Raw genomic sequence first — 13819 nt, forward strand, 5'->3', positions numbered from 1 at the left:
ATCATAGTGCTCAATAAATAAGCTTTTCAATTTCACAAACCGTATCTAGTCATAAGACTCAACAGTGCTGTCCAAATGTAAGAAGAAAATAGACTTGACATACTTCAGCTCCATGATGTTATATTTATTCAGTGTTCTCACATGGAATATTCTAGATGCAACTTTTGACAAGTTTTAGTGAATGCAGGTGAAATTCATTACTGATAGCTCTCCTGTCAGCGATATGAACATGCATCTCTATTCCGAGATAGAACAGCCGATAGGGGATGTTTTAGATTTCTTTCCACATGCTTGAATTATTTTTAATGCCATTTTTTTATCTTACAAAGAATACTAATACATGGACTGTTAATAAATTAGTATTTTTTGTGTGTTACAGCAATCTGCAGGACCCTTTCTTCTTTCTTCGTTCTTTCATCTCATGCTGTTTGTCCTGCACACCCGCTCTTTAACAGTTTGTGTGTGAGAGAGCATTATTTGCTTCTTTGCAAAGGTATCGAAATGAATTGTATCCATTTTTAGCCTGCAAAGCATTTACCATCTGAATTCCACAGAAAGATTTCTACAGAACTTCATTCATAAAATTTAAAGTCCTTGCATGTTTATTTGTTTTCGTCATTATAATTGCAATTTAAAATGCCATTGAATAAATGCTAGTTAAACAAAAGGTCAAATTAAAACCAGTAATGTGAAAATGCAGCTGTAACAGACAAAAACTTTATCTTTGTACTGTCACAGACATGTGAAGTATGTTACAGGCTTGTACAGTATGTGTGCTCTTTATGCCTGTTTATAGTTTAAAGTGATTTATAGTTTTGCTCATTTTGTTTGGTGAACTTTGGATGAAATTTAAAACATTTTAGCAACGGCATGAAGAATGTGGATAATTCAGTCTTGCGCTGTAGAAGAAATCTCTAAATACATTTTTCACATTTAAAGGTTTTTTTGCGGGCTTGGCAATGAAAAACACTTTGACAAACTCAACGCCCACACTTGATGCTAAGGAGGTATCTTTTTATGTTTTCTTCTTTTTATTTACAGTTTTGAAATGCACATGAATAAAAAGTGGCATAAAATCAAGACATTTAGGGCTTGTTTTCAGCCACTTATTTTTCTTTTCTCCAACTTGCATATGGAACAGCGAGTTCTGACAGCAGCATAATAAGATCCATCCTTTGAAGACACAAAAGATGAATATGAATTAAATTTTGGAAAGAAAAAAAAAAAAAAAAAACTGAGCTTTTTGTTGTCTTGTTCCTAGCACATGCAAATAGATAGATGGATGGAAACCCCAACTTTTTACTTTGAAAATTTGTAACCGTTGGATTTTTTAAAAAATCTAATTTTTTTCATGATTACAAAGATTACATTCAGAAAATATAATATAAGCCATACCAAATAATCAGGCAATATTTGCCCAGTAAGCTTACTGAGTATCTGTTTTCTAATAGAATTTTTACTCTGTTAATATTGTGTAAAGTATGTGTTCATACTGTATAATGATGCATTTTATTTGTTTCCATTAAATAGTGGCATTATATTGTAACTAGTCAATGTCAATGCTTTAGGTAGAGCATCATATTGTAGATTAAATGCTTGTTTATATGATTGAGCAAGTGTTGATGTCAAAGCTAGTGGGATTCTTCACTAGAGTGAGTTTTGCGTGTCCATTTCCATTCAACTTTAGTACCTATTTTCAGCGAAGTGATTAAAAGTCCCCCTCGATCCCACAAAACTTCTTTCCCTCCCTTTGATTTACAGTCAATGCGAGGCAGATAAGAATTAATTAGTAAAATGTTCTCTATATAGATCTCACTTTCTTGCACCCAGTCAAATCGCTGGGGGCCGACCTTGGATTTTCCTGCATTATTGATGGCTCTAATCTAGAACAGCGGCGTAATTAAAAGAGCGAATGGAATGGAATATTAACAAAGCAAAATGATGTAGCAGTGTCTGGCAAATGGGCTGTAATTGGAAACGTAGACATAGTAATTAAAGGCTGGTCTATTTACCTGAGACGTTCTTCTTGTTGAAACAGGTCTCTGGGCACCCGTCGGCAGACACGCAGACTCAGGGCCAGGTCCTGGCTAATAGTGTCCGGTGGGGACAAACACTCATTAACCAATCCACGCCCTGGGACACGGACGAGCCGCCGGCAAAACAGATGAGGGAGAAAGATATCACAGGTAAAAAACTGAACGCAAAGGCACGAACTCTACAATAACACCTCTTGTACATTATCTTTTCATGCATAGAGGGATTGATTGCTTGAAGTGGCTTCAAATTAGGGGCGGGTGATTGGGCAAAAATGTCATATCATGATTTTTTTTCAGACAAGATCACAATTCACAATCTCATCTTTTTCTTTTTTTTCAGGTTAGTTTTTAAGACTATTTTGCAAGTTACTGAGCACAGTACGGACAAACTAATTTCCCAATTAAAAAAAAAAAAAAATAGCCTTACAAGGTTAAAAAACATTTATTTTATTTAATTTTATTAAAATAAGTGCAAAGATGCAAATTACAATCAATATGAAAAATACAATAAAATATACAAATGAAATAAACTGCTTTATTTTTTTCAAGGACAGTAGGTTTATTTAACAGCAGCATTCAAGTAAGAAATTGAATAATCAAATTAAAAAATAAGACACTGCGTAGTCTTCACTGTATGAATTAAATATACACTGAATCTGACTAAAGCTACTGAAGTTATTCAGTCAAGAGCAGTGAGGGAAATCTCTTAAATAGCTCTTACAGGCACCAAACTTTATAGTTTTTTTCATATCTATATTCTAAAGGATTATACAGAAGAGTTTTTTCGGTAACACTTTATTTTAGGGTCTTTTAACTAGTTGCTTATTAGCATGCATATTACTAGAATATTGCCTATTTATTAGTACTTATTAAGCACATATTAATGCCTTATTCTGCATGACCTTATTCTACATTCGTAATCCTACCCAATACCCTAACCTAACAACTATCTTACTAACTATCAATAAGCAGTAAATTAGGAGTTTATTGAGGGAAAAGTTGTAGTTAATAGTTTATATGTGTTCCCTATACTAAAGTGTTCCCGTTTTTTCATATATAATTTGCCTGATCTTATTCAACATTTAATTCCTAAAAAAATTTGTCTGGGTTTTGACAGTTTTTTTTTCTAATTTATGGAGTGATAAAAAGAGATATTCAAAATCCCCTCTGACTCTAATGTCAACAAAATGAAACAAGACTTTCAAGCCTGTCTTATCCAGTGTTCAGATTTCTGTTCTGGAAATCTTTGCAAATTAGTAGAGGTGTGTAGTGGAGCCAATATCTGTATCTGTAACAATCTCAAAATTATTTGTATCTATATTTGGATAAATCCGGAAGTGAGCAGCTTTAACTTTAAGTTTGTCAAATTATATGAGTAGCTCATTTTAATTATGTTCCCCTTTATAGTTTTAATTTAACAAATATGCCTTGTATAACCTATAAAATAATATATATATATATATATATATATATATATATTTTTATTATAATTATAATTTTAATCCTGATCAATATTGGCATTGTCATCCTGGAATATGGCCATGATACGTCTTCCTACATGGTTAAGAAATTAAAAGCTACACACTCTATCTTTTAGGGTTAAAAGAATTGTTGCCAAACATATAACTTGCTAGAAACATAATAATCACTGTAATAATGATCTATCCATGGACTTTTAAGTATTTGCCTATTACAGTTTTTCTCAATTGATTTGACACATATCTCCAAAGTAATGTAACTGCTCTCAAAACAGTTAAAGGATTAGTTCACTTTCCAATGAAAACTACCCCAAGCTTTACTTACCCTCAAGCCATCCTATGTGTATATGACTTTCTTCCTTCTGATAAACACATTCTGAGAAATATTAATAAATATCCTGACGCATCCGAGCTTTATAATGGCAGTAAGCGTAAACAAGTATGAGCCATCAATCATAAACATATTCCACACGGCTCCCGGGGGTTAAGAAAGGCCTTCTGAAGTGAAGCGATGCGTTTGTGTAAGAAAAAATATCCATATTTAACAAGTTATGAAGTAAAATATCTAGCTTCCACCAGACCTCCTTCCGTATTCTACTTACGAAGAAAGTGTAAAACTCTAGCAGTTCAAAAAGCTTATGCTACATCCTACGCCTTCCCTATTCAACTCACGGACCTGATGAGACGCCAGTTACGTTTTTATCATAATTTGAATATGGAAGGACGGTCTGGCCTTTTTTTTTTTTTTTTTTTTTTTTACACAAATGCATCGCTTCGCTTCAGAAGGCCTTTATTAACCACCCGGAGCTGTGTGGAGTACATGTTTATGATGGATGGATGTGGATGGAGACACTTTCTTCAGCTCATACTCGTTTGGTAACGCTTACTGCCATTATAAATCTTGGATGCGTTTCATAGTTTAATATTCATAGATTAATAATTCTCCAGTTGTGTTCATCAGAAAGAAGAAAGTCATATACACCTAGGATGGCTTGAGGGTGAGTAAAGCTTGGGGTAATTTTCATTTGAAAGTGAACTAATCCTTTAACACAATGATCTAAACACACTTACCTTAGCCAAACAGTTAAACTTTACTGCAAAATAAAGCACTGCCTTTTTTCTAGTAATGCATTTATTAAAAGTAAAAACTAACATCAAAACTACAGGTGTATTGTCTGTTGATTTTAGAACATTTTCAGCTGTGGATGTACAAAGACACTAACGAAAATACATGTTTTTCCAACACTTTTTGTTATATGGGTCATTGACAAATAAAGCTTCAAAAAAGGTATTTTAAAAAAAATCTTTTCAATGTTTTAGTTGTTATATAACATTTCAAAGTGTTTAAATTCATTTTTTTTTTTTTTTTTTTGGGCCCAAGCCACTAAGGCGCAGGGCCCTATTGTTTTTCTAAGGATTATTATTAGGGCCCAAGCCCAAAGGGCGAAGGCCCTATTGTTAGGGCCCAAGCCACTAAGGCGCAAGGGCCTATTGTTCTCCTAAGGAGTATTATTATTTTTTTAAAAAAAATTTTCAACCTTCCAGGGCTTTTTGGGGGCCTTAACGTGCTCAAAAACTCTTGAAAATTGGCACACACATTGGAATCTGCGGCCATTAGGACGCCGCAGAGGCTGGGACCTGGGCGTGGCACAGGGGTTCGACAGCGCCCCCTTGAATGGGATCCGAAAACTTGGCCATATATCAAACACGCTTACATGTATTAGTATGAAACTCAGTACACATAAAGACCTCATCGGGCCTAACAACTTTCGTGCTCTAAGTTATACGCCAGCTCAACTTGAAGTCAGTTATTATGGGTTGTTTGAAAAACGCATGCTCTGGAATTTGATATACTCCTCCTAGGCGATTAATCCGATCACCACCAAACTCGGTCAGCATGAAGTCAAGACATTGATGATGAAAAATTGCCAGCGGATTTTTGATATCTCAAACGGTTTGGCCGTGGCGAGGCAACAAATTTATGGCGAGAAAAGGGAAACAGGAAATGTATTATAATATCTGCATACATTGATTGATTTTGATCAAACGTCAGCTGTGTGTTTGTTGTACAAGGCTGATCACATGGATGTGACTATTGTGAGTCAAAGTTATAGCGCCACCAACTGGCAGCAGGAAGTGTGTCACTTTTAACTTGCTTTGAGATCACCCTCTTGTTTTTATCCAATTTGCTTCAAACTTTATCAGAATAATGTCAAAACATGGCAGATGTAGACCTTTGAAAAGAATTATGATATCTCAAACACCGTTACCATGGCAACGCATCAAACTTTAATATTCGTTTTGGAAGCTTTTGAGACTCTTAACATGCTTCAAATTGCATGAGACTCAATACACACATCAGAGATGTCAACCAGTAGACATGGGCAAAACCGTAGAAACGGGTGGGGAGCTGGGCCTCTATAGCGCCACCTTTTGACAAAAGTGGGGGGGTTAGTTTAACCTACAGTCGCCAAACTCGGTACACATATTGGTCTCATTAAGCCGGACAACTTTCTAATTTACAGTCATTAGCTCCGACCAACAGGAAGTCAGATATTTTGGTTTGAATGTGGATTTTTTTGAATAAACTGCTCTGAATCTTAAACTACTACTTCTAGGGGGTTTATTCGATTCAGACCAAACATTTTTTACCATGGTGCTAAGACATTGAAGATGTTAAATTGAGAACGGATAATGGATATCTCGAATGGTGTTGCCATGGTGATAGATTGAAGTAATGTCAAAAAAGGGAAATGGAATAACTCATATTTTCTATAAAAAAACACTATACATAATTAATTTATATATAGAATAATGCAAATGTTTGAAATAAACACATTTTATTCTTTTTTTTTTCAATTCAAAAAGCATGTGTAAGTTAAAAATAGGCAGATTAATTATATCTGATTGAAAAATAGATAAATGTTATACATAGAGTAACAACTAGAGGGTAGCATATACCTATTTTTAAACAGGGTTGGATAAATCAAGCAATAGAGCAATAGTTTAGATAGATGGAACAATGATTTCTTTTTTATTTTATACTGTATGTGCAGGTATATTTAAACATTTATCAAAGACTACTTTATGTCACAATTTAGATTTAAATTTAAATGCCCATTGGCCACCGTGCACAGTTGCCCTGGCGGGGTGGCGGTGCCACCGGGCTTGGGTCAGTAATCGCTGCTTGCAGCTATATTTTTCTTTAGGATTATTAGGGCCCAAGCCCAAAGGGTGAAGGCCCTATTGTTTTCTTTTGGATTATTAGGGCCCAAGCCACTAAGGCGCAGGGGCCTATTGTTCTCCTAAGGATTATTAGGGCCCAAGCCACTAAGGCGCAGGGGCCTATTGTTCTCCTAAGGATTATTATTATTATTATTATTATTATTTATTTATTTTTTCCTTCAAACTTCCAGGGCTTTTTGGGGGCCTTAACGTGCTCAAAAACTCTTGAAAATTGGCACACACATTGGAATCTGTGGCCATTAGGACGCCACAGAGGCTGGTACCCGGGCGTGGCAGGGGGGGCTCGACAGCACCCCCTTGAACAAAGTCCGAAAACTTGGTCCATATATCAAATACGCTTGCACGTATTAGTATGAAACTCGGTACATATACAGACCTCATCGGGCCTAACAACTTTCATGCTCTAAGTTATACGCCAGCTCAACAGGAAGTCGGCTATTATGGGTTGTTTGAAAAATGCATGCTCTGGAATTTGATATACTCCTCCTAGGCGATTAATCCGATCACCACCAAACTCGGTCAGCTTGAAGTCAAGACACTGATGATGCTAAATTGCCAGCGGATTTTTGATATCTCAAACGGTTTGGCCGTGGCGAGGCAACAAATTTATGGAGAGAAAAGGGAAACAGGAAATGTGTTATAATGTCTGCATACATTGATTGATTTTTATGAAATTTCAGCTGTGTGTTCGTTATAGGAGTCTGATCACATGGATGTGACTATTGTGAGTCAAAGTTATAGCGCCAACTGGCAGCAAGAAGTGTGTCACTTTCAAAATGCATTGAGTTCACTCTGTTATTTTTACCTGATTTGCTTCAAACTTCATCAGTGTAATGTCAATGCACAGCAGATATAGATCTGTGACAGAATTTTTGATATTTTAAATATTGTTGCCATGGCAACACGTCAAACTTTGATAATATTCTTGAGTGTTTTTAAGGCTCTTAATATGCTTCAAATTCAATTTTTTTTTGCCGGGCAGTGTACTGTCACGGAGTCAGCTACACCAGCCATTAGCACCAGATTCGCCCACTCGTTCACTATCCCCGGAATTCTGATCACCTGCACCTGTTCACCGTCATCAAGTCATCCTTTATAAGCCACTACGCCACCTGCATCAGAAAGACTGTGTTACTATCCATCTAAGTTCAAGTCAAACTATCCTGCTTCAAACATCCTTAGCTGTTGTGTTCCTGCTGTGCTCATGTTTACCTGCAATAAAGAACTGTTTATTATCACTTACCTCATCTGTTCTCTTCTGTATGTGACAGAAGACCAGACCGCCAAAAATGCAGAATGCACGAGCATGAACATGGATTCATTCGCCAATCTCGTTCATGCAGTTCAGCAATCACTGCTTTCCACAACACCATCTCCTTCGGCGGCTGCCTCTGCCAGTCCCATGGCCCAACCAGCGACATACACCGGTGAGGCGCAGGATTGCAATGGGTTTTTTCTGCAGTGTTTGCTATACTGGTAAATCATCGACTAGCATGGCATAAAAATGGACCAGAGGAAGGTGGAAACTATCCAGAACTGGCCCCAACCCACCACCGTAAAGGAGTTACAGAGTTTCCTGGATTTTACAAATTTTTATCGTCGCTTCATCAAGAACTACAGTTTTCTCAGTTCACATCTCACCACACTCCTGAAGAACCAACCCAAGTCTTTGTCCTGGACACCATCTGCCACCAGCTCCTTCAAAAGCTTGAAAGCAGCATTTGTCTCTGCTCTGGTTCTCAATCATCCCAATCCAGAATTGCTGTTTGTCGTCAAGGTAGATGCATCCACCACTTGAGTTGGAGCAGTGCTCTCACAGCGGCAAGGTGATCCTCCACGCCTCCATCCATGTGCCTACTACTCAAAAAAGCTGTCCCTGGCGGAGCAAAACTATGACATTGGCAATCGTGAGCTCCTGGCTATCAAACTCACCCAAGAAGAGATCAGACATTGGCTGGAGGGAGCCACTTACCAGTTTGAAGTCATCACTGACCACAGAAACCTAGAATAGCTGCGTGAAGCAAAACGACTCAACCCCCGTCAAGCCAGATGGGCTTTATTCTTCACCCGCTTTGACTTTTTAGTCACATACTGACCTGGAAGCAAGAACTGCAAAGCCGATGCTCTTTCCCGTCTTCACCATCCTGATCCTGAACCCACTACATCAGAGTCCATTCTCCCTCCAGCCATGATTGTAAGCCCCATTCAATGGGCCATCGACGACCAAATCCGTCAAGCCACCCTCGCCGAACCTGCTCCACTGGGAGGTCCTGAGGGGCGTATCTACGTGCCATCAACCTGTCGCCTGCCCCTCATGGACTCAGCTCACACCTCTCTGGGCTCTGAACACCCACGTAGTCAGCGAATCCTCTCGCTCCACAACCAACGCTACTGGTGGCCATCTATGACCCAGGACAACTCGCGGTACGTCAAGGGTTGCTCAGTCTGTGCCATCACCAACAATCCCTGTCTACTACCAGAAGGTAAACTGGTTCCACTGCCCATACCTCAATGTCCCTGGTCTTATCTGGGCATCTATTTCATGACTGACCTTCCTCATTCCAATTCCAATACCTGCATTTTTGTCATCGTCGATCGATTCTCCAAGTCATGCAAGCTCATCCCTCTGAAAGGACTCCCAACAGCATTCAAAGCGGCGGAAGTTCTATTCCAACATGTATTTCGCCATTTCAGTCTCCCTGACGACATTGTATCTGACAGAGGTCCTCAGTTTATCTCACACATCTGGCAAGCCTCCTTCGAGCTCCTTGGCGTCTCCATCTGCTTATCATCCGGCTACCGTCCCCAGACAAATGGCCAGACTGAGCGCAAGATCCAGGAGATCGGGAGGTACCTGCAGTCATATTGTCACCAGAACCAGGACAGCTTTAGCCGGTTCCTCCCCTGGGCGGAGCACACCCAGAACTCCCTCCACCAGTCTAGCACCGGGTTTAATCCGTTCCAGTGCATGTTAGGATATCAACCACCACTGTTTCCATGGTCTGGCGAGCCATCGGAGGTTCCAGCTGTCAACCACTGGTTCCAGCAGAGCGAGAGGGTGTGGGATTCAGCTCATTTACGCCTCCAACAGGCAGTGCGAAGACACAAGAATCAAGCAGATGTTCGACGGCTACCAACTCCTCAGTATCAACCTGGACAGAAGGTATGGTAATCTACCCGGGACATTCGTCTTCGCCCGTCCTGCCGTAAGCTGAGTCCCCGCTACAAAGGTCCCTTCACCATGCAGAGGCAGCTCAACGATGTCACTTACCATTTGGATCTACCACTTCAGTAAAGAATTTCACCATCCTTTCACGTTTCACTGTTAAAACCTTACACTGACACTCTGTCTCCATTCACAAGATCTGGTGATGATGGCATACCTCCTGCTCCTGAAGTCGTTGACGAGGACATCATCTACCGGGTCTGGTCCATCCTTAATTTGCGACAACGGGGCAACCGCCTGGAGTACCTCATAGACTGGGAGGGGTAAGGCCCAGAAGAATGATACTGAGTTGCTAGAAATGACATCCTTGACCCCACTCTGCTCACCCAGTTCCACCTCGAAGACCCTGATTGACCCACTCCCAGAGGTCGAGGTCATCTCCGTCGTCCCCGTCTCCGGCCATCAAGAGCCGCCCGTGGAGGAGGGGGTACTGTGACGGAGTCAGCTACACCATCTACCCAGCCATCAGCACCAAATCCGCCCACTCGTTCACTATCCCCGGAATTCTGTTCATCTGCACCTGTTCACCATTACAAGTCACCCTTTATAAGCCACCACTCCCTTCACTTCCGTGTCTGGTCTCATCACTCGACTACAGACTCACCCATACTCACCTGAGTGCTTACCTGTTCATCCTGATCCTCTTCCTTGTCTTCAATCATCTGTTCTCTTGTCATCTTCATTATCCTGTTCCCTGTTCGTCTGCCTGCTTCACTACTACACCACCTGCATCAGAAAGACTGTTACCATCCAGCTAAGTTCAAGTCAAAACATCCTGCTTCAAACATCCTTAACTGTTGTGTTCCTGCTCTGCCTACGTTTACCTGCAATAAAGAACTGTTTGTTATCACTTAGCTCATCTATCCTCTTCTGTATGTGACATGTCATCTATTTCATGACTGACCTTCCTCATTCCAATTCCAATACCTGCATTTTTGTCATCGTCGATCGATTCTCCAAGTCATGCAAGCTCATCCCTCTGAAAGGACTCCCAACAGCATTCAAAGCGGCGGAAGTTCTATTCCAACATGTATTTCGCCATTTCAGTCTCCCTGACGACATTGTATCTGACAGAGGTCCTCAGTTTATCTCACACATCTGGCAAGCCTCCTTCGAGCTCCTTGGCGTCTCCATCTGCTTATCATCCGGCTACCGTCCCCAGACAAATGGCCAGACTGAGCGCAAGATCCAGGAGATCGGGAGGTACCTGCAGTCATATTGTCACCAGAACCAGGACAGCTTTAGCCGGTTCCTCCCCTGGGCGGAGCACACCCAGAACTCCCTCCACCAGTCTAGCACCGGGTTTAATCCGTTCCAGTGCGTGTTAGGATATCAACCACCACTGTTTCCATGGTCTGGCGAGCCATCGGAGGTTCCAGCTGTCAACCACTGGTTCCAGCAGAGCGAGAGGGTGTGGGATTCAGCTCATTTACGCCTCCAACAGGCAGTGCGAAGACACAAGAATCAAGCAGATGTTCGACGGCTACCAACTCCTCAGTATCAACCTGGACAGAAGGTATGGTAATCTACCCGGGACATTCGTCTTCGCCCGTCCTGCCGTAAGCTGAGTCCCCGCTACAAAGGTCCCTTCACCATGCAGAGGCAGCTCAACGATGTCACTTACCATTTGGATCTACCACTTCAGTAAAGAATTTCACCATCCTTTCACGTTTCACTGTTAAAACCTTACACTGACGCTGCTCAGATTGGTTTGCGTCTGTAACTCCGTATAGCTTTGTTTTGAATCTCTTACTTTTATTCATTGTTGCTTATTTTTTTATTACCTTATATGTAATATTGCCTACCACACTAATCTGACGTCGCTAGCTTGTAATATTTGAATCTAAATCGCTGTTACAACGCATTTGCATTTGCAGCGCTAGCTTGTTAACCTGCTAACAGTCGCTCGCGCGCTCCTTTTTCAACGCGTTCTTCAAACAGCTGTGGTAAGTCGGATCAGTCTACAAACACGGTGAGTCATGTCATCCTCTCCCAGCATTGCTACCTGTTCCATTTGCCACATGTTTACCATAGCTCTCTCTGTCAGCGACGAGGGATTTACATGTCATAAATGTAGGGAAATAGTCAGGCTGACAGAGAGAATCTCAGAATTAGAGACACGCATCCAAACTTTAATCGAGGATAGTAAGAATGCAAGGGCTTCAGATACTGTTTTGGATGCGACTAGCTTAGTGAACTCTGTACATTGTTCGGTTCCGGCTGTAGAGCCCGCGCAGCAGGGCACTTGGGTAACGGTGAGGCGGCCTAGCTGCGGAAAACACCACTCTTCCGTTCCAATAAGAACATCAAACAGGTTCTCCCCACTCAGTGATACACCCACTGAGAATCCTGTTGAAAGTGCCCTAGTTATTGGCGATTCTATTACACGGAACGTGAAAATAGAGACACCAGCCACCATAGTCACATGTTTGCCGGGAGCCAGAGCACCTGACATCAAAGCAAATTTAAAAGTGCTGGCTAATGCTAATCGTAAATACTCTAAGATTATTATTCACGTCGGCACTAATGATGTTCGACTTCGCCAGTCGGAGATCACTAAAATTAACATTAAAGAGGTGTGTGAACTCGCAAGTACAATGTCAGGAGAAGTAATTTGCTCTGGCCCCCTTCCTGTTCGTCGGAGTGATGAGATAGTTAGCAGATTATCATCACTCAATGGCTGGCTGTCTAAGTGGTGTCCGCAAAATAATATAGGTTTCATAGATAATTGGAAAAGTTTTTGGGGCAGACCTGACCTGTTAAAAAGAGATGGTATTCATCCCTCCCGGGATGGTGCTGCTCTTCTCTCTAGTAATATGGCACATAGTCTTAGAACTGAAACATGACAAACTGGGGCCCAGGTCAGAAAGCAGACAGACTGGCTAAACCGACCGTCTGCTAGCTGCCTCACGTTACAGAAGTCAGAAAATTCAGATAACTCTCAACACATAGAAACTCTTACACCTAGATATTTTCAAATAGAGACTGTGTCTGTACCCCGAATTAGTAAAAACAAAAAACTTCCAAACCCATTTAATGGTAAAAATTTAATTGATGTTCAACAAATAAAAAATAGAGATAATAATGCTAAACAAATGATAAAACTCGGGTTGTTAAATATTAGATCCCTTTCTTCAAAATCACTTATTGTTAATGATATTATCAAAGATAATAATCTAGATGTGCTGTGTTTGACAGAAACTTGGCTAAAACCGGACGATTACATTACTTTAAATGAGTCTAGTCCTCAAGGTTATGATTATCGACACAATGCCCGTCAGAAAGGCAAAGGGGGAGGTGTTGCTGTAATCTATAGTAATATTTACAGTATTAGTCAGAAGTCTTTCAAATATAATTCCTTCGAAACTATGGTACTTTACGTAACATTATGTAAGTTGACATTTGTGCTGGCTACTGTATACAGGCCACCAGGACACAATACAGACTTTATCAAAGAATTTGCTGACTTTCTATCAGAGTTAGTACTAGCTGCAGATAAAGTCCTTGTTGTTGGTGATTTTAATATTCATGTAGATAATAAAAAAGACGCATTAGGATTGGCATTTGCAGATATTCTAAACTCTATTGGTGTTAGACAACATGTGTCAGGACCCACTCATTGTCGTAATCATACTTTAGATCTAATATTGTCACATGGAATCGATATTGATGCTGTTGAAATTCTGCAGCAGAGTGACGACATCTCAGATCATTATCTAGTCTCGTGTATACTACATTTAGTCAAGGCGGCTAAACTGCCTCCATGCCATAAATATGGTAGAACCATCACTTCTACCACTAAAGATTGCTTTATAAATAATCTTCCTGATCAT

The 13819-nt window shown here is 40.4% G+C and overlaps 1 protein-coding gene across 6 annotated transcripts in view; it reads left to right on the forward strand.

The window, feature by feature from the left end:
• The window catches only part of LOC127498478 (kelch-like protein 29), a 243050-nt gene that overhangs the window by 59418 nt on the left and 169813 nt on the right, over positions 1-13819 (forward strand). For all 6 annotated transcript variants that reach the window (XM_051867840.1, XM_051867841.1, XM_051867839.1 and 3 more), the window contains one exon: positions 2039-2186. In XM_051867840.1, coding sequence (XP_051723800.1) covers positions 2039-2186 — 148 coding nt within the window. The remainder of the gene's footprint in view (positions 1-2038; positions 2187-13819) is intronic.

The sequence above is a fragment of the Ctenopharyngodon idella genome, chromosome 17 (genome assembly GCF_019924925.1).
Source record: "Ctenopharyngodon idella isolate HZGC_01 chromosome 17, HZGC01, whole genome shotgun sequence".
In the NCBI taxonomy this organism is placed as follows: Eukaryota; Metazoa; Chordata; class Actinopteri; order Cypriniformes; family Xenocyprididae; genus Ctenopharyngodon; species Ctenopharyngodon idella.